The sequence below is a fragment of the Pinus tabuliformis genome, chromosome 7 (genome assembly GCF_031772625.1).
Source record: "Pinus tabuliformis cultivar Carrire ecotype Pingquan chromosome 7, CPIR1, whole genome shotgun sequence".
In the NCBI taxonomy this organism is placed as follows: Eukaryota; Viridiplantae; Streptophyta; class Pinopsida; order Pinales; family Pinaceae; genus Pinus; species Pinus tabuliformis.
Window position 1 is genome coordinate 82709149 of NC_142293.1, and position 21960 is coordinate 82731108.

Sequence of the window (21960 nt, forward strand, 5' to 3'; positions counted from 1 at the left end):
CCCTCTGCATCCGTGCAACTACTGGTCCATCTTCCCAACACTACAAACTCCTCCTCATCATGTTGCATCGTGCTATTGCTACTGCACTACAACATCATACCCATTTCTGCTACTGAAATGGATTCTTTATCATCCCCATCTTCTCCTTGAAATAATCAAACTTGGTTCTTCCAAGGGCCTTGGTAAGGATGTTTGCCACCTGTTCTCCTGTAGGAGTGTAGCTCAATTGTACAACTCCTCGTTGGACACAGTCTCTGACAAAGTGACACTGGATATCAATATGCTTTGACCGATCGTGAAACACTAGATTCTCAGAGAGCTTGATGCAACTCTGATTATCACACATGATCCTGGTCACCTACATCTTTCTTCTGAATAGGTTCACAAGCAGTTTTCTAAGCCATATGGCCATGCATAACGTTGTGCTTGCGGCCATATATTCTGCCTCTACTGAGCTCATAGTCATGCATTTCTATTTCCTACTGCACCAAGAGGTCATTCCTGATCCAATGTTGAAACAGTACCCAAAGGTACTTTTCCGATCCACTGAACTTCCAGCCCAATCTACATTAGTAAATCCACTCAATCTGATATCCTTACCCCTAGTGTACAAGAGTCCATAAGCAACTATTCCTAGTAAATATTTGAGAACATGTTTGGCTGCTGCCTAGTGCACCCTCTTTGGGTCCACCATGAACTGACTGAGGGTGTTAACAGTGTAGCAAATGTCTGGCCTGGTATTTGACCAGATACATCAGGGACCCTATGAGATGCTTGTATAAGGTGGGATGAACATCCTTGTCTTTTGATGCATCAATCTTCTTCCAGTTGGTGATCATTGGAGTAGCCATGGGTCTACAGTCCTGCATCCTGAATCTCTTCAATATTTTTGTAGCATATCTTCCTTGCCCAAGGAAGATCTCCCCCTTTTGCTGCCAAACTTCCAAACCCAGGAAATAATGCATTCGTCCCAAATCCTTCATGTTGAATTTCGTGGTTAGATTCTTCTTGTAATCCTCGATAAGCCTGGATGATCCTGTCAGGAAGAGATCATCCACACACAATACTAAGATTAGAGGCTCATTCTTTACAACCAGATAGTAGAGATTTGGATTTGCATCACTCTTGACAAATCCCATTTTCTGCAAGTAGCCATTGATTCAACCATACCATGCTCTAGTTGCCTATTTCAGCCCATACAATGCTTTCTTCAATCTGCATACATGAGACTTCTTCTCATGTGTCTCAAAGCCCTCTGGTTGTTCAATGTATACCTCTTCTTCTATCACTCCGTTCAAAAATACCGTTTTGACGTCCATATGATGAATCTCCCACCCCATCTGTGTTGCAAGAGATATCACGGTTCTAGTAGATGTATACCTGGCTACCAGGGCGAAGGTCTCTTCGTAGTCAATTCCTTCCTTCTGAGCATACCCCTTAGCCACAAACTTGGCTTTGTATTTCTCAACACTGTCGTCTGCAGCGTATTTGATCTTGTAGATCCATCTCGAACCTACCACTGATCTATCTTGAGGCCTTGGTACTACTTCCTAGACATCGTTTACCATTATGGAGTTGTACTTCTCTACCATTGCATCCAACCAAACCTGATGTTGAGCTGCCTCCTGAAAGCTGGCAAACTCCCCATCCTGAGCTACTAATGCCTGGTATCTATCTGGTTGTTTTCGCTCCCTCTTATTGTTCTTTGGCACACTGATGAAGTCCTCTGCATCTCACAGAATCTGACAAAGTTCCTTGCTCATTCTTCCTCTGCCAGCAGGGGCTTCTGTTAGCTCCTCCTCATCCTGTGACTCTTCTTGACTCGAGGAAGAATTCTTTTCTTCCGTTGGTTGAAGAGGTTTGACCAATGGTTCCTCTTTTGATTGCTCCTTGGAAGGCATTTCTCGAGATTTTCTGAAGGCCCTGTCCTCCATGAATTTCACATCTCGTCAAACTACTACCTTCCCGCTCCCTGGAAGATAGATTCTGTATGCCTTAGCATTCTCGCTATGTCCCACTAGATATCCTTTCTCTGCAGTTTGATCCAACTTCTTCCTCTTCTCTTCGGGTATGTGGCAATATGCTAAGCTCCAAAATATCCTGAAATCACTGACTTTAGGCGTCTTCCCTGTGAAGACTTTCACCTGGAGTAATCTTGCCCAATGCCCAATGAGGAGTTCAATTCTGAACATAGACTGCTGTGTTGCATGCTTCTGCCCACAGGGATTTTGGCATATCCTAATCATACATCGTGGCCCTAGTTGCTTCTACAGTAGTCCCATTCTTTCTTTCTACTACTCCATTCTGCTCCGGATTGTAAGGAGTTGTCCACTCTCTTCTGATTCCCTCCTTAGCGCAAAAATCAGTGAAGTCCTTACCGACATACTTATTAGAATATGTCTATTTAGTATTTAATGCTCAATCTTTTAGCTGTTGCTATTTTTATTCTTTTAGCAGTTTCTTAGATGAAACTGTTTGTACATAGAAACCTGATGTTTCTATTATTGTAAATATCTTTGTATTATCATTGAGCTGTTTGCTCTTTGTGAATGAATTCATTCGATATTCTTTTACATGCGTGTTTCGCACTGTTTTATGGTATCAGAGCACAGGGATTTTTTTTCGAAATAATTTTTCATAGTTTGAAAAATTCAGTAGTTCATTTCGAAACTGCTCTCAGGGTCTGTAGATTTCTTGATCAGCTATCCTCTTCGTATCCTAATCTCTTGAGTTCTTTCTAAGGTCGAGCCCTCTGTAAGCCAGGTAGCCTTCACTGAGTCTTAGCCTCGGCTTTGCTCACTGTGATAAAAGCTTACAGTCGTCTATCTCGATACAGAAATGGATTCTTCTCCTGTATTATCATTTCTGAGGAATTAGAAATTGAAGAAACTATCATTTGTGTTTGTTGGCCAAGTCGTTGGTGAAAGGGACCGAGCTTTCTTATTGCTGAAAGAACCCGACTTTCTGATGCGCTGAATCTAAACATTCAATTTCTATCGGCTTATTTATTTTCTGATCTCAGCGGCACCCGCTTCGCTGATTCGGGTCTTCTTTTCGATCCACGGGCTTTGAACAAACCCTACAGGTGCTGTCAAGCTGTCTTTCTAGAGGGACTGCTTTTTCCGGCCGAAATCTCTGGCACAGTCGGCTCTCGATTTATTAAAAATTATCGACAAAGTTTTTTTTTCGGGAACTCGTCGGCCAATCTCCGGATATCGACCAATCTCCGGATATCGAGATTTCTGATAATAGCATCTTTGAATTCCTTTGGTCATCAGTATATCCCGCTTACGAATCTTCTGCAGAGCTTCGGCAATCATTTGTGGTTCATATCTCGGTAGAATATATGTTTTGATAGATCGAACTTGATCGATCGAAATTCTCTGCGGTAGTTTGCATTTGTTGTATTGGCGTGGAAATAACATATCTCTGCAACAAGGGAACGTGAACAACACAGTCACGGGTTTTGCCACACGGGAACGTGGCAACACAATCTACACGCCGACGCCCACTCGGTCTTCGCCACACGGGAATTGCACGCCCGAAACATAGCAAGTTATGGTAATGTCAATCTATTGACTGTCTCCACAGTCTTCACCACACGGGAATCGCAGTTACAGTAATCGGAAGCGGTTACAGTTACAGTTACGGGAATCGCAGTTACAGTAAGCGGCCGTCCCAGTTACAGTTACGGGAATCGCAGTTACAGTTACGGGAATCAAAGTGCTAAGCGGAAGCGGTGAGCCTAACTCAGAATCGGAAGCGGTAGCGGAAACCGAAGACTGAAGTGTTTGCGTCACCATTTTGGCTCACGTATTTTGGCTCGTGTATTCCACAGATCGAGATCTTCCAGTGATTTAAGCCCCGCTTGTATCACGCGACGGGATTTTCCAGATTATAGTGACGGCATTGAAAATATCTGGCATTTTCACGTAAAGGTATTTTCCAGATTCACGTGTTTTCTTAGCAATTGGATTAAAATTTATTGTGATTTTATTTGAAGCGGTGGGACCAGAATAGCATCACAGTTAGTTTTTGAAGTGGGATCAAAACAGCATCACAGTTATCATCTGGTTTTGATCTGGTGTTTTGATCAAAACAGCATCACAGTTATCTGTAAAGTGGCGTGATCAGATCTGAGTTATTTTTTCTTTTGGTCTAGTGTTTTTTTTGATCTGGTACACTGATACAGATCTGAGTAATCTTTTGTGTGCAAGCCTATTTCTTTCACAACAGAATGTGTTAAGGTTTGGTACAGTCATCTTGAAAGGAATTTTTTTAAGCAGGCAGCTACATTTTTTTTGTGTGTCAGACTTCTGTATTGACTTTGGAAAAATGGCCACGCTCACCAATCTAATGTTAGAAGGAAATCAAGCCTTTTATGCCTTTATGGCTAAAAGGTCTTCAGATCATGTTCCTTCTTCTGCATGGTACATTGATTCTGGTGCATCACGCCATTTCTCTCACAGGCGTGACTGGTTTATTGACTTCTCACCTTTCAGTGATTCCGTGGTATTTGGCGGAGGTGAAAAGTACACAGTAGCTGGCAGAGGTACAATTCAAATTCAGTCTGGTGGGCGCACACTCATATTTCTGAATGTATACTATGTTCCTGGTATGGAAATTAATCTGCTATCTGTCAGCCAGATTATGAGGAATTCTCCTCAGCTTGATGTTGTGTTCAGTGCACACAAGTGCTCCATTATTGACAGGGAGACTAGTCTAACCGTTGTTGTTGGCCTAGAGGACCATGGTCTATACAGGCTACTTGACACCGGTGACTCTCCAGAAGTGGCTCTAGCAGCACGTGTCTCTCCCATCAGTACTCTTTGGCATCAGCGATATGGGCATCTAAATATGCAGTATCTCTCTCAGCTCTCCCGGGAGGGACTTGTGTCAGGATTACCTGATATTCAGACTCAGCAGTTGGGGGTATGCGGCGCCTGTCAAGCGGGAAAGCAACATCGGTCGTCATTCAAGAATGGAGAATCTTGGCGTGCATCTAAGGTACTCTAGTTACTTCATGTTGATATTTGTGGTCCTATGAATACAGCTTCTATCACTGCTTGCAAATATTTTTTACTTATTGTAGATGATTTCAGTAGAAAGATGTGGGTGTATTTTCTAAAAAATAAATCTGATGCACTTAGTACCTTTCAGAAGTTTAAAACCTTAGTTGAAAAAGAGTCTGGGTGTAACATCATGACTCTTAGGACCGACAATGGGGGGGAATTTTGTTCTTCAACTTTTGCCAATTTCTGTGATATTCATGGTATCAAACATCAGTTAACCACACCCTACACTCCTCAGCAGAACAGTGTTGTCGAGCGCCGCAACCGCACGGTTGTTGAAATGGCTCGTTCCATGTTACAACACAGGAGTGTTCCAAACAGATTCTGGGCTGAAGCAGTATTTACTGCTGTTTACCTTCTTAACCGATCACCCACTCAGGCTGTGACAGGGAAGACTCCTGAAGAGGTTTGGTCCGGCCGTAAGCCTAAGATCAGTCACCTCAAAGTGTTTGGCTCAGTTGCATATGTTTGGATTCCAGCTGCTAAGCGCTCTAAGTTGGATTCCAAAAGCCAGAAACTCATGATGACAGGGTACAGTGATCATCACAAGGCCTATAGGCTGATAGATATAGCCACTGGTCGTCTTAGCTTCAGTCGGGATGTAGTTTTTGATGAGGACAGAGGATTCTTTCAGTCTTCTTCTTCTAAGCAGTGTTCTGAGGATCAGCCTCACAGTGTTCTTCTTCCGGTCGGTCCACCTGATGGGAGGGATGATGTAGCATCAGTATTTGATAATACTCTATCTGAGCTTCCTCCAGAAAATAACCCTCCTCTTGCGGCTCCTATTGCTCTTGAGTCTTCTCCACCTTCTCCTGATATTCGTTCCTCTACTCCTGATATTGGTTCTTCTACTCTTCGGCCAAAATGGTGGGCTAAAACCATTGGTGATCTCCGGGATGATGAGCTCCTTGAAGGTAGAACTTCTAGACATAAGAACAGACAACAGTCTACAGTCAATTTTGCTCTTATGGCTAACCTACACAGTGTTTTTGAGCCTCAAACATATTCAGAGGCGAAAGGTACATCTGAGTGGGAACAGGCTATGGAAGCCGAATTCCAGAGTCTTCAGAAGAATCATACATGGACACTTTCTGATCTTCCTGCAGAGAAAAAACCCATAGGCTGCAAATGGGTGTATAAAGTGAAATACAAAGCTGATGGAACCATAGACAAGTATAAAGCTCGTCTTGTGGCTCGGGGGTTCTCACAGAAGGAAGGCATTGACTATGAGGAGACTTTTGCTCCTACAGCCAAGATGAGTACCATAAGGCTTGTGCTTGCCCTAGCAGCTCAGTTCAATTGGAAAGTTCATCAGATGGATGTAAAGAGTGCTTTCCTAAATGGTGATCTCCAAGAAGAAGTCTACATGACGCAGCCTCCAGGATTTAAGGTTGTTGGTCAAGAACAGAAAGTGTGTCGGTTAGCTAAAGCAATCTATGGATTGAAACAAGCTCCTCGGGCTTGGTACATGAAAATTGACCAGTACCTGACAGATCAGGGTTTTCAGCGGAGCCCATCTGATGCAAACCTGTATATCAAGCATACTGGTGATGATATCTTGTTTGTGGTTGTCTATGTGGATGACCTTATCATTACTGGCAGCTCTGTACATTTGATCCATGGGATCAAACAAGATTTATGCAGAACTTTTGAGATGACAGACTTGGGACTTCTTCATTACTGTCTGGGGGTTGAAGTTTGGCAGACTGAAAATCAGATCTTTCTATCTCAGTCCAAGTATGCCAAAAATCTTGTGGACAGGTTCAGAATGCAGGATTGCAAACCGGCCACGACTCCTATGGAACCAGGGCTCAAACTTTCAGCACAGTCATCATCTCCCCTTGTGGATGAAACTTTATTCCGGCAATTAGTGGGCAGTCTCATCTATCTTACTGCTACCAGACCTGACATCAGTTTTGCAGTAAGCTATATTTCCCGCTTCATGTCAGCTCCTAAAGCTGATCATTGGATAGCAGCAAAGCGTGTGCTACGATATGTGCGTGGCACTTCTGATTATGGCCTCCTATACACTCGAAGTTCCAATCCTATACTTAGTGGTTACACTGATTCTGACTGGGCCGGTTCGGTTGATGACCGTAAATCTACAGCTGGGTATGTGTTTAGTCTAGGATCCGGTGCTGTTACTTGGACTAGTAAGAAGCAACAGGCAGTGGCTCTCTCCTCAACAGAAGCAGAGTATCGAGGAGCAGTTAAGACATCTTGTGAGGCAGTTTGGCTTCGACGTATGCTTGCAAATATGCATGTTTCTCAGACAGGGCCTACTCCTTTGTTTTGTGATAATTAGGGAGTGCTCAAACTTGCCAAGAATCCAGTCTTTCATGAACGAACAAAGCATGTGGAAACTCATTGCCACTACATTCGCCAGCTTGTTGAAGACGGCTCAGTTCAGTTGCAATATGTTCCCACAACAGAGCAGCCCGCCGACATTTTCACCAAGCCTCTTGGTCCTGATAAATTTGTAAAATTCAGAGGGTCTATTGGTGTTGTAAATAGATTGAGCATTAAGGGAGGGTATTAGAATATGTCTATTTAGTATTTAATGCTCAGTCTTTTAGCTGTTGCTATTTTTATTCTTTTAGCAGTTTCTTAGATGAAACTGTTTGTACATAGAAACCTGATGTTTCTATTATTGTAAATATCTTTGTATTATCATTGAGCTTTTTGCTCTTTGTGAATGAATTGATTCGATATTCTTTTACATGCGTGTTTCGCACTGTTTTAATACTCTCCACCATTATCTGAGCGCAAAACTTTTATTTTCTTCCTAGTCAGATTCTCCACCAGAGCCTTGAACTCTTTGAATCGATAGAAAACCTCGTCCTTGGATTTCAGAAAATAAATCCAAGTTTTCCTTGAGTGGTCATCAATGAAGGTAAGGAAGTACTCAGCACCACTAAGAGCTTTAGTGGACATGGGTCCGCATATATCTGAGTGTATCAATCCTAGTACACTCTTGGCTTGGTTTTTACTTCTAGAAAATGTTGCTTTGGCATACTTTCCTAGAGCACATCATCTCATTCCGTACTAAGATCCAAAACTCCTGTTACAGTGCTCCTGAGAATTCTCAGAGCCCCATGGTGCAAATGTCCCATTCTTCTGTGCCATAGTTCGTTCAAATCCTTGTCTCCATGACTACCTATTAGTGCCATTGGTGATTCTACTTGTAGTCTGTACAACTTGTTACTTTTGATCCCGATTTGCACTTTCTTTTTCCAACTCGGTTGTTTGACGTATACTTTCTCCTTGATGAAGAAAACGTCATAGCCTTTGCCTTGAAGTTGCGACACGGAAAGTAGTTCATCCCCAATCCTGGTACATGCAGCGCATTGGTAGCATGGAATCGCTCTGCCGTTTCTATTTGAAAACTATGGTACCCCTCCCTACTGGAGTACATTTTGCCTTGTTCCCCATGGTGATATGAAAGTTCATCTTCTCCTCTCGATAATCTGAGAAACATTCCCGGATTCCCGTCATATGCCAAGAGGCCCCACTATCTATATACCATACCTTTGATGATGTAGAGCTAGTCACACAAGCCACTTCTTCTTCCAACCTGGAAGCCAACATAGAGAAATCGAAATCACTTTCTCTTGTGCAATTTTCTGAAAATTGTGTGAGTCTCCTGACGTAGATGCCTCTACATCATGGTCTCAACCCATGATTGAGTTTCCCTTCCTGTCTCTGATTACTTGCTTTGATACCATGTGAGAATTCTATCACTGCAGCAATTGATTTATTTTACCTACTTATTTCCCAATAAGTTATTTATGAAAATCCTTCAGTAAACATTAAAATAAATTCTACTACAGATATCCATCATAATCCATAAACAAACACATGCACAAGAATCAACACATTGACACAGATATTTTGGACAACAATCCCTGAAAAAACCCAATGTGGGAAAACTAGTGTAGCAAGGGAGGATTTTATTATTAACAATTCTTTAGTACAACTAGGTGCAAAACTGGCTTAGCCAACAAAGAGAAAATTCTCCAGCACTTCTCCCAGTCTCAGCATCTGGCTAGTTGATGTCTACGTAGCTCCCAGATCCTTTGCGTCAGCTCCTGCCTCTCTGCATCAGCACTGGGCCTCTCTGCGTCACCCACAGAGACCCTCCAGTGACTGCGTAGTCTGTTGCCTCTGCGTCTGCCTGTGAAGCGAAGAAAGTTCCTTCTATAAATTAATTACTCCGGAAGACTTGGAATATGAAATTATCCATTGAGGATATAAATATTATATTAAATATATGAATAAGAATAAGAATTGATTATTACAATGAGAACAGGAGGCTTGCTTATATATCAAGCGTCTCTTCATGAAGAGTCATGTCTCATTTAGACATGCCTCTTCAACCTAATTACTAATTAACTAATATTATTTATGCTTATTATCATTTACATTATTTTACATTATTTATATATATTTTATTCGTTACAGCCTGAGAGGATCAGCGTCTGCCTCTCCAACCTCTGCGCTGGTCTTCTGGTGTTGTTCCCGACTCTCTATTCCATACTTGCTGCCTCTTGCTGCTCTCCAGACCACTAGTTTGAATTTCTCAGCTAACCCCGCTCCAGAAATCGAAATAACTGGTCTCTCTCAGTATGTTCTCCAACTGACCCTCAAGCGTCTTATACTTTTCTTGTTGGTCCTTCAACGACCGATATTAAATCTCTAATCAATGGCTAAGATTAGATTTGGATTGATCCATGGCTTTTGGAACTTTCTAACCCAATTTTATATTAATACCCACTAATATTTTATTTTTCTATGTTTAGACTTAGGAACTCCATTAAAAATATTAATTATTTTAATATCTCCCAAACTGGTTAGAATCTGCCCGAACCATTTTTGGGTTTTGGAGATCTCATGTGCTTTAGCCTCTCCACCAATTTTCAAGGCTAGAGCACATCCGATGCTACACCAAATTAATAAACTCGACTTGCTCAATTCCTGTTGGTTTTTTGTCCTAAAATGGTCAAACGAGTGGTTGACGTAGCCAAAAGTTTCGTGGGATCGGTTTGTTCAACTTGCAAATCAGCAAGTATGTGCATCAACCAAACTGCCTCACAAGTCACAATCACAATTCCCTATACTCTGGTTTAGTGGAGGAAGGTGCTCCTACAAGTTGTGTCTTACTAAACCAAGTTTGTAAAGAGGTAGAAATATTTCATATTGTGGACTTCAATCAACTTGTCAACTGGGAATCCTTCTACCTGCCATACATGATGCTGCACTTTAAGGTATGCATAAAAGACCTCAAAATCCTCTTGGTTGATGTCCAATGACAAACTTAGGGGCTGTCATAAGTTTGGAAATGCTGCTAACTGTGAAACTCAAATCCAGCCTGATTTTTGTGAGAAAAATCAAGCTGCCCACCATGCCTGTTTAGCCAGTTCAGATTTTGATGTGGTTGATAACTTGAGCCCAACCTCTAGAGGTGTAGATGTTTCCTAACATTCCACCAAAATTTTACACCTAAATAGTAATGGCAGAGGCCTTTGTCAGTATCGTCAAAAGCTGAAGACAAATCAGATTTTACTTTCTAAATTGCATTGACTATGCTTGCTGTGATGATGTTGTCATCAACTTAAAGCACAAAAATCACAAAATCATCCCTTGTGCTTTTGAGATAAGATTTAGCCCAAAAAGATTTTTTCTGAATCCATATCCTATTAGATGTTTGTCAAATTTTTATATGTTGGACTCTTGGAGCTTGTTTCAGTCCGTATAGGGATTTTATCAACCTGCACACCATGTGCTTCTTCCCATTGACTTGGAGTCCACACACACTCTTCATTGCCCAGCTCACAATTGAGGAAATCACTCTTTTCATCCATCTGGTAAATTTCCTATCCAAAATGTGCTTCCATGGCCAAAACCAACTTTATGGGAACTAACTTTGTTGTTGGAGTGAATATTTCCGCATAACCCATCCCCTCCTACTGTGCAAACCCTTTTGCAACTGACCTACCTTTATGCTTGTTCAACTAACCAACTACTTTATACTTCATCATGTAAACCCATTTACAATGAGTAGGTTTATTACCTGGAGGAAAGTCTTCCAACTTCCACTTGTTTTTCATAAGTTCATCATATTCAACCTCCATGGTTCTTTCCTACTGATTTTTCCCTTGGCTTCTTCACAATTCTTAAGTTCAAAAGAATTTGAACAAGAAACATCAAAGATATATTCAGATGCTGAGACTGTGTAAAATTCCCCCTTGGAAATTTCCTCGATCTATTAATAAATTTCTGAGTTATTATTAAAGTTTCAGTGGTGCCTTTCATCAAACAGTTTGACTGTACACTGCTGTAGGTGCCTTTCTCACAGTTTTGACTTAAGTAGTTAAATACAGTGCACCATATGCATCAAAATAAGTTCCCAAAGGTTTCAAATGACATATTTAATGCCTCAACATGTACCCACAGATCTTAAAACAATTCCATGCCTCGTATTTCAAACCCAGAAAATTACACATTACTGATATGTGGAAATGAGACTCATAGAATAGTCCTTTCACATTTAAAAATCTGAATACACGGGGAACAGATGGAGAGATGGAACCTTGTAAGATTCCAAACAAGGAAACTACCCAATTGACCACAAATTTCCGAGTTTGTGTTTTAGGAAAGTTCACTGGTGTTTTCCGTGACCCGTCAAACAGTTCAAGTGCCTACTTTTGTAGATGATTTAATAGGAATTTCATGCCCAGAATGCTTTTTCTCAGAGTTTATTGTTCATGAACAGATTTCAAATAAATATATATAATGCTTGTGATAAACTCAGAACTCAATACACAACTGATGTGAGGGAATGACATCCATAGAAAGTATTTTCTTCATTAAAAATACAGAGAGCTTATTGGGACAGTAGAACCTGATAATTATTTGCAGCCTTGGAATGAATTTTAAATGCAAATAACAGTCCCTTCAACATTTCGTTTCAGCCTTTGGTAATGAAGACATCGCCCAGAATTAAATACGCTGGCCCAGAACTACACAACAGTCCTCATACTACCAACCAACGCATGAAATACACGACAGAGGTAACGATTTGGCACCTGGCATTTGTGGCTGTTAACAGATATAGAAATGGCGCTCCCGCACATATAAAAAGATCATACACTGCTCAGAAATTGTTGGGAGTGTGACCCATTTGCATACTAAGCCGTGCCACTGCTACACGCTGTCCAACGCAGCCTCAGAGAGCTCCAGCAACCCACACGCTGTCCAACACAGCCTCGGAGAGCTCCAGCAACCCAGACGCTGTTCCAGAAATTGGCTACACGGTTTCACATATCACAAGGGTCTTTTGACAGTACACAGTCACCTTAATGAAGCTGCAGCAGCGAGGAATAGTTCTTTGACTGTCTTTATAATTTTCCAGAATTTGTGGCTATGCTCAGAAAGGAAATGCAGTCCCTTGAGAAGTGATTTAATGCCCCAAACCTGTGATATGACCTGCCTGTAGCAGTGTCTTATCTCCTTCTGTTCATACGTTCCATCCTCCAAACAATGCACAGCCCAGAGTTAAGTTATTAGGCCTGGTTAAGCTACTGAGTCTGCTCCACGGCCATTACCCTCAGTTCTGCAATAATACGCAGCCCAGGTGACATGGGTATCCCTTCCAGAAATGAGATAAAGGAGTAGTCCAGTCTGGGTACTCGTGCTACTCCTTCCAAATAGTAAGTCGAACTCCTAGTGTCTGCAAATTGCCACTACAATGGGAAGGGCCACACCAGACTTTGAACTTGGCCTTGTTTTGAGTCTTGAAGCTCAATTCTCAGGCTCAGATTTCTGATAGGTCCTCCATCTGCAAAAGGGATATAGAGAACACCAAATAAACTTTTAAAATCAACTGATAACCTAAGTCACCTGACACGGGGATTCGGGACACGTAGGATTCGGGATTCGTGGTGTCGGATTCGGGACACGCTGACCCCCGGAACAGGACACATTAGGACACATTATATATTATTTATTAAATATATATATATATATATAAATATATATATATATATATAATATATAATATATATTAAAAATTAGTTATTAGCATATTTCTTACACAAATTTTAATTAATGATACAAATTTATTGATTTCAAACATAGATCTTCATCTATAGCTATTAGCATGCATAGTACATACAAAATTCAAATAAATGTCAGTGGTACTGGTCACATAAATGATAAATCTATTAAAAATTTAAATCATGATTCATAATTCATAACTGAAAGACAACTTACAACTACAAGATAGTAAGATAAACACACTGACAACTGTAGTTTTCTCATTAAGTCATCAAATCAAAATCTGTTATAGGTAGTGTTGGTGCAATGCCAATGGCAAATAAAAATAGAAAATATAAAACAACTATAGGTATACAAGCCTCAAGGCATCAATCAGCATCAGAATCAGCATCACTGTCCCCATCATCATGGTCCCCACTGCTCTCCTCTGCATCCTCCTCCTCCCCTGTATCCATAGTCGCCTCTGCATCTGCTGGTATGGAGGTTGACCCTAAATCTAACCAGCCCTCGTTACAAACTAAAAAATGAGCTTCTTAAACAAAAAAAAATACCTACTGTATTACTCTCGGCACCTGCACTCTAGACCGGCAATAACAATTTTTTTGTTCTCAACGCAAGACAGACCTGGCGGTAGCTCTGTTTTTCTTAATTGAATACAGAAATCAATATAACATTGACACTGAGCTGCTATTATATAGATTGCCAACTCAATGCTTATGCGATATCTTCTGCACAGGTTTGTTCTCTCAGAAGTTAAGGGTCCCTTCTTCTACCTTTAGATATCGGATTGGAGGACTAATTGGATAGAATATGAATATAGAATCAGTCCCTTCTACCTTTAGATATTGGAGTTACTGCGGGACTTATGGGATTCAATATTAATATAGAATGGCAGATTGTAAGTTTAAAGGATAGCGTTAGGCAAATAGGTGAGGGCCGTGAGGCCATAAGGAGGGTGCTGCGTTAAGCCTCAAGGGCTGCTACAGGCAGCAAGAGCCAGCCAAACAATGGCTGCATTAAGCCTTAAACTGTTAAACAGCAGCGTGAGGGTAAAGAGGAGGATGTCCGCGGCAGCGTGAAAGGAGAACAACGAAGACAAGTCACTGCCAAAACTAACCTGCAAGATTGTTGAACAGTGAATCGCTGATTGAATGCGAATATAAACCTAAATGCGGTCCGCTCCTCACTGCAACTGGTGAATGAATCCTTTGCGGCTTTGCCAAATCGCTGTTTTACGACCCGACTCCTTTGCAATTGCCGTCAAATGGGAGAGACAGCGCATTTAAACCTAGCAGCAGACCCGAAAAACGAATCCGAAACCAGGACTCGATCTGAAAATCGTGACACGTTTTCCATTTTTTGAACACGCCCTTGGACACGACATGCCACAAGAGGACACGACGAGTCCTTCCAGAATGACACGTGTCAGGACAGAATCGTGTTCGATTCGTCCGATTCGGGATTCGTCCAGGGTTTTGGACGAATCCGGTTTCATAGCTGATAACACATTAATACCTCCATATTTTTCTGGAAATCTTATTATCCATTGAAGTCCAACGGTGAAATCTGAGTGATTTCACTCTCAGATTAGGGGGTCTTGTTGCAACACTAAAGTCTGCTATGGCAGCTAGGGCTCCAAAGCCCTCAGCTTCCTCTTCCAACTCTCTCGAAGAGTTCTCTCTTCAAACTCACACAATACACGAATGAATTAGAGTCTCCTCAATTCCCTTCTTTAATGAGTTTAGGATTGTCTTTTCATCTTTGCCTTCCCTTTTGTCTTTTCATCTTCACCTTCCCTTTTGTCTTTTCATCTTCACCTTCCCTTTTCTCTCTTTATTATTTTTTTCTCCTTTTATTAAATTCACTTTTATAAAGTCACTATATGATGCTCCACTTTATAAAGTTAAAGTGACATCCAACTTGCCTAGGAAATATCATCCTTTCTTTTTCTTTTTCAAAGTCTCCTTAGGCAAATTTAAGTCTCCTTGTTAATTATTTCACCGCCTTAGCCTACGGGAACCACTTTAGGCTAGCTGGCTCTGTCATAAGCCTTCCTATGGGGACGAGGACATTACAAACCTAGTATTAGATAGCAGCCCCGAATGTGTCCTCAAATATGATTAGATACACCATTAAGAGAAATGTCCTCCACCAAAGGCAACATATATATAACAATGTGCTCCAAATATACATTCCAAGCATGTCCAATGAGTAAAATAAAGGAATAGCGCTTGCTTTAATTATATATCAGTCATATAATAAGCAACTTGTTACCCTTCTGCTCCAAAAACCCCAACACAAATGATATGAGTCTCTGATATGTCCAACAAGATTAAGATGGTTCTCTCCAAGCCTAGAACAATTTTCCACAATGCGCAAAGGCTAGTATAGATGATATTCACGCACAGGAAGCAATAGAAATGGTTGACACATCCAACAAACAACAACACAGCCCCTTTATGGGTGAGGATAGGTTCTAACGTGCATACTCAGTCCAGCAACTAACACGCAGCGCAGAAATGTAGAAAACTTCGTCCAACAGAGGAGTGTGAAGTGGGCCTTGACTGGAAGCTCGAGTTGCTATTCCACAATGAAAATCGAACCACTGGCACTTATAGCCAATCACCAAATGAGAGAAGATTCTTAGGATGCAAACGTGTCCTCTACTTTGGCTATGAAAATTGACCCCCAAGACTCAGATTTGGAATTGGTTTCACAAACTTCTTTGGAGATCTTCAACTTGTCAAGATGAAATATAAAACACCAAATAAGAACATAAAATCAACTGATAACACTTTTCTACCTTAATATCTCTGTCAAATCTTCTTCTCCTTTGAATCTCACTGGTCAAATCCGAGTGATTTCACTCGTTGAACCAGTTAGAGTGTATAGTTTCAATGCTAAAACCAGATATGATGGCTAGGGTTTCCAAACCCTGAACTTCTCCTCAAGAAAACTCTCCAAGAGCTCTTTCCTCAAAAAACACAAATGCACGAATGGGGAGAGTCTCCTCATTTTTCTCTTTTATAAACTTATGGCCACTTTTGCTGCCATTTTATCCTTTTAACTTTTATAAAAACATTCTATAATATTTTCACTTTATAAAGTTAAAGTGACTTTTCAGTGGCTTAGGAAATGTCCCATTTTCACCCCTTATAAACTTATGGCCACTTTTGTTGCCATTTTACCCTTTTAACTTTTATAAAAGCACTTTATAATATTTTCACTTTATAAAGTTAAAGTGACCTTTCAGTTGCCTAGGAAATGTCCCATTTTCACCCCTTAGACTTTTATAATGTTTCCATAGGCAAATTAAGTCCTCTTATTAAAATTTTGTCTGCTTTAGCCTACGGGAACCACATTAGGCTAGGGGAATTGTGGGGGACATTACAGCTTGTTTACCTTTCCTTGGAAGTCTTTCACTTGGCCATTATTTTCTTTGTTGAGAAAGTTCCTCCAACTGTACATCTTACCGAAGTGATGTAATACCATTTTGGTCTTCTTTTCTCCTTTCTTCTCTACAAATCAGCGTTGCCTTCAACCTGGCTTGGAGCATTTTAAACTTTCTCAGCATTGTGCTTTTCGTGCATATCAACCTTAGAACTTGTGATGAGTGACTTGTGGCTTACCAAACCTCTTTTGGAGTGACCTTTCACTCTGCTTATATAGGAAAAGTTTCCAATAGAGACACAATAGAATGCATTTCCTTCTTCCATTATTTGCTTGGGACTGCCCATCTCTCCAACAAGCATTTGGCCATCTCAACTGTACTTCATATCAGCGGTATTGTACCAAGCAGTCCCATTGATCTAATTTTATAATCATTAGTTGGATATTAATAAAATTATCTTATCTTATCTTATTTCCACAACCCCATCCTATTTGGGAGTAGATGTTGTAACTTGTAGGACATCCCTTGCAGATGACTTCTTTCTTATAAAATTCAACAGACTCTTTAGAAGACAATTCACCTCTATTATTTGTCTGGAGGATCTTGTTAGTATATTTCAACACTAGTAGCTTGTTTAAGTTCAGCTTTGTCTGATGCATGTTTAGGTTAAATTTTGCTTTTAGTGTGTTTTTTCAATGTTCTTTTGTATTTTACTAACTCCATTGTTGCAATCATGTCCTACACGATTGATCCAATGGTTCAAACATCTCCTTGTTATTAATGACAATTTATCCATGACTTAGCATCAATTGGCCCATGACCCCTATTTAAAGAGTGTTAAAAATGTATGATTCATTCTGCACTTGTTTAGGTTAAATTTTTCTTTTAGTAAGCTTTTTCAATGTTCTTTTGTATTTTACTAACTCCATTGTTGCAATCATGTCCTACACGAGTGATCCAATGGTTCAAACATCTCCTTGGTATTAATGACAATTTATCCATGACTTAGCATCCAATTGGCCCATGATCTCTATTTAAAGAGTGTTAAAAATGTATGGTTCATTCTGCATTTTTCGGAGGCATAAATTTCTCAATACTGTGATGTTAGATGTGCACCCTTGAAGAATCAACATGATCTATAGGTTGTGGGCATTGTCTTGGAGTCCATTTGCTTGTTTTACCTTGCCCAAACATTACTCGGTTCATCATAGATGGCTAGATTAAGGACTCAAAGTACTAAGGGTGGCTTGGTTGAGATTCATTATTCCATGCCATATTTTCATGTTTGGATGATCTCTCCTTTGTCCGATGGTTGGCATTTGGAGCATTGAGGCTCTTTTCCTTGTACTCGACTCCAAAGCGTTGTATTGGGTTAGATCATATAGATTAGGGTAGAATTTTTCCTTTATACAAGTGGTATTGAACTCTTCGCACTCTCACTTTGTATAACCACTTATGTACTGAGCAGTGTTGATAATATCGCCGAAATATCGGCGATATTCGTAAATATCGCGATATTTTCGGCGGGCCGAAATATCGCCCCCGAAAAATCGCGATATTTTCAAGTTTTGAATTTCGCGCGAGAAATACGAAATTTCGGCGATATTTTGGTCAAAATCGCGAGACGACGGTAAATATCGCCGGTTAGGTTGTATCGACGAATTATAAAATGGTTTTTCAGTTTTCGATGCACGTCATTTTGTTTTCGTGAGAGCTGGAGAGTGAGACGGAGACGGTGCTCTGTATATATGTGGCTGAAGACAACGCCTTGTGAAGAATTCGTTGATGAGGGTTGGCTATAGGTAAGAGTTATCGGTGATCAACCTTGATAAGTTAGTGGCAAGGGTTGTGAATCTATGTTGCGTATTCAATTTGATTACCAGTAAGGGTTTAAGTTAGACCACTGTCGAGTAGTGTAGAATGATGCTACACCCAAGGGATCTACAAATTGCATTCATGCTTGCTGCAAAAACCAATGGTAAGATTAATACATGAGATATGGCTGGGATGAGATTAGATAGATATATTGTTCGCTTGATATGTCTGTAATATATTATATAGAAATATTGTTCGTTTGATATGTAATGTAAATGTTAGCAAGCAAAATTGCCCCGAATCAATTTAGTGAGCAACTTAGCCTCACTCTAGTAATGATAGAATCTCATAATCATAATGATAAATATGTTGTTTGGAAAAATATACTCGGTTGATGTTTATTTTAGCTACGTAGAACATTTATGATTTTTTTTTTATAGAAAATAGTTATATTGTTATTATATTTTTTATAACATAATTAGGTTAATAGGCCTATATATTTTAGAATAAGGTTTTTTAGAATTTTAAGTTAATTACTAAATGTTTTAGAATATTTATAATGGCACTCATAGATTAAATGTTGAGATTTATTTCAAAAGTAATTATGTTTTTTCAATATTTTTAATTAAATTAATTAATCTTAGAAAAAATGTCATATAAATAGGTGTAGTGTGAAATGAGTTATGATATTTATGTGCCAATGTGTTTAGTTCATGTTGTTATTGCTTTATATGTTTAGAAATCTGAAAAAAATGAATATATTATGCATTTTTTATGCTTGCCGATATTTGCCGATATTTTGCCGATATTTTCGCCGATATTTCCGATAAGATATTTTCCGGACCCTCGCCGATATTTTCCCGATACCGATATTATCAACACTGGTACTGAGTAGTCATGTTGACCTACTTTTGGTGATTTGTTGGACATTACTAATTTATATCATCTTATCTACATATTTGGAGGTAGTGTCTACATATTCGGAGTCTTTGGGTATGTGGTGGAATTACTACATATTCTGATGCATGCTTCACTGTTGAGGATGTTATTTCATGCAATCCAATGAAGATTTTACATATTTGGAGGCATGACTCACCACCTTTTGGCACTCTTCACAAGGCAAAATGCATGTTTCTAAGAGTACTTTATACTAGATGTTGACAAATTGCAAATATGCATGTTTCTAAGAGTACTTTATACTAGATGTTGACAAATTGCAAATATGCATGTTTCAAAGAGTCAAAGCATCTTCATAGGGAAGTGCCCGACCTCAAGTACTGACAAATGGAAATGAAACATCTTCAATGTCAAGGCATATTTAGAGGAGTCTTCCACTGTTAGCAGGAATCCAAAGACTTTTATACTATTTGATTAGTGATGGGCACTATTTCTCGGTCTTTTTTTTTTCAATTAAATCCTTTCTTTTCCATGATTAGTTTTGTCAGCATATGATTTTTGATGTTTACCATGGAAGTGGATTTGTCCTTTATCCAGTTTGATATGTTAATTTTATGCATTAGGTCATATCATTCAAATTTCACAGAGTTTTTCCTCTAACAATGACGACAAAGTGCCCCTCAGGAGCGTACATTAATTTGATAGATTTGTAGTTCTAATTCTATTGGAACTAAAGTTAATTTTTATTTTTTTAGTATGACATTGGAAAACAATGTATTCATTGTAAGATCGTCATTTAACTTCTAGTGTTGAAGAACCACGGGGCTCAAATCTGCTTGATGGTTTGTTTTTAATAGCAAAAAATACATAGAAGCTTTCATGCTATTATTATTCTGTGTTACTTTGTTGTATGCTTTGGTTAATCATATTTTGCATCTATGTTGAACTGTATGATTGTTTATGCAGGTTTTCTTAATTTATGGTTTAGTTTCTGCAACAATGGCAACTTTATCAACAGTTTGTGTCACAATACAGCGGCGCCATTTGATGGTTAGTTTAATGTACTTTTCTTTTGTTCCTTGGGAATGATTGTTAGGAGAAAAAATGTTTTTTATAGTATGTTTAGTAGAGAAGGTGCAACAATGGCTATCTAAACCATAGCTGGGATAGTTGTTTCTGGATGATGTTCTCAAATTTTTAGTTTTACCTGATATTATGTAGAGAGAACCTAATCCAAGTGCATTTCCTATAGCCTATGTCAGCATCCATCGAAGTGAGATTTGCGCATCCAAGTTATTCCAAGGCTTGGCTAAGTTGGTCATGTTAGGTTTTACATTACCCCATCTGGATGTGTTGTCTCCACAATTCATTGATGTCTTCCATGTTTATGAGTTGTTCCTTTGAGATTCAGCATGGAATTAAACGAGTCTCATAGGATTGTATCAATGGGCATAATATAGAAACCTACGGAAGTCTTAGACCTATAAGGTATCCCATCGGAGTGCAACTCTATTTTTGTTAGAGTATTTATTTTGTTTGCACGGTTACCTAGAACTTGCAGTTGCTACATCCTTACAAAGTCTACTACGCTGCTTTGCTTGTCCTTCCTGTTGCAGTGAAACATTTTTTTTTTTCACATTGATGAGCATCGAAAGCATGTGTTGCCTTTGCAGGTGTGGGGGTTATTTGCTCCAAAATATGTGTTTGAAGTTATTGGTCTCCTCCTTACAGACAGCTTAATTGTTGTGGCCACTCTGTATTATTTTTAAGCAGCGAAGAAACAATTGAGATGTCATGGACAACAATAATTGACCAAGATGGATACTTAAAGCAATATGTTTTGGAATTCAACCACAAAGGTTGATACATTCCTGACATGTGTTGGCAGTCTGCACGGCTCTTTCAAGTTTTTGTGTTACATGAGGATTCAGGGAGCAAACTAAACATGCCAAGCACTATAGCGAATAAACGATAATTTCTTCGGTTCTTCTTTTTCAACGGGCATTATATTGGTACAAAATTTTCCATGAAGTTCCAAAATTGGAACATGCTAGTGTTTTGCTTTGTTGAATCGTAGACTACTGGGGAAATGTCAAGCATAGACAGGAGTAAAAAAAAAAAAATCTTGCTTGTTATATCACAATATTATCTTTCAAGTAAGCATTATGCTTAAGCGTTGAATTGAGTGAATCGATTGAAGGCATTCATATTGTACTGATAACATATTGCATGGATAATTTGAATCGCATATGCACTATTTGAAAAGAGAGGACAGCGAGCATGCCCTAAGGTTAAGGATATATTTGGCACAGTAGCACCAGTTGAAAATTGAGGATGGTGAGCATAGATTCAAGTGGAGAGAGTTTGCAAACTAGACCATGCATTCCAATTTAGATCTAACTTCTAAGAGAAGTCAATCACAACAATGGTTTTGAAAGGGCATGCAGTAACTCTTTGTTGAAGAGAGTCCAAAGCAAGGTAATTCACAATTCAAGGCCTCTGAGGATATTCAATATTATTCTTAATATTGGTTAATGTTTTTTGGGCATGACGAGTTTGATGATATAACTTTCGATGCCCATCCCTGTTTTATTAAGGTTCTGTATTAAAATTTCAAGTTTTGACCTTTCCATATAAACTATATTTCATCCAACAGATTTCATTGGATAAAAGCACAAATCTTCAATTTCATATATATAATTTTAAAACTAAAGATCTCATATTGATTGT

General features: G+C 39.4%; 1 protein-coding gene across 2 annotated transcripts in view; it reads left to right on the forward strand.

Moving 5' to 3' along the window:
- LOC149245297 (Alkaline-phosphatase-like family protein) overlaps window positions 1-21420 on the forward strand; it is a 377731-nt gene extending 356311 nt beyond the window's left edge. For both annotated transcript variants that reach the window (XM_089457751.1, XM_089457752.1), the window contains exons 19-20: window positions 20197-20280; window positions 20904-21420. In XM_089457751.1, coding sequence (XP_089313877.1) covers window positions 20197-20280; window positions 20904-20999 — 180 coding nt within the window. In that variant the 3' untranslated portion in view covers window positions 21000-21420. The remainder of the gene's footprint in view (window positions 1-20196; window positions 20281-20903) is intronic.
- The last annotated feature ends 540 nt before the right edge of the window (window positions 21421-21960 follow it).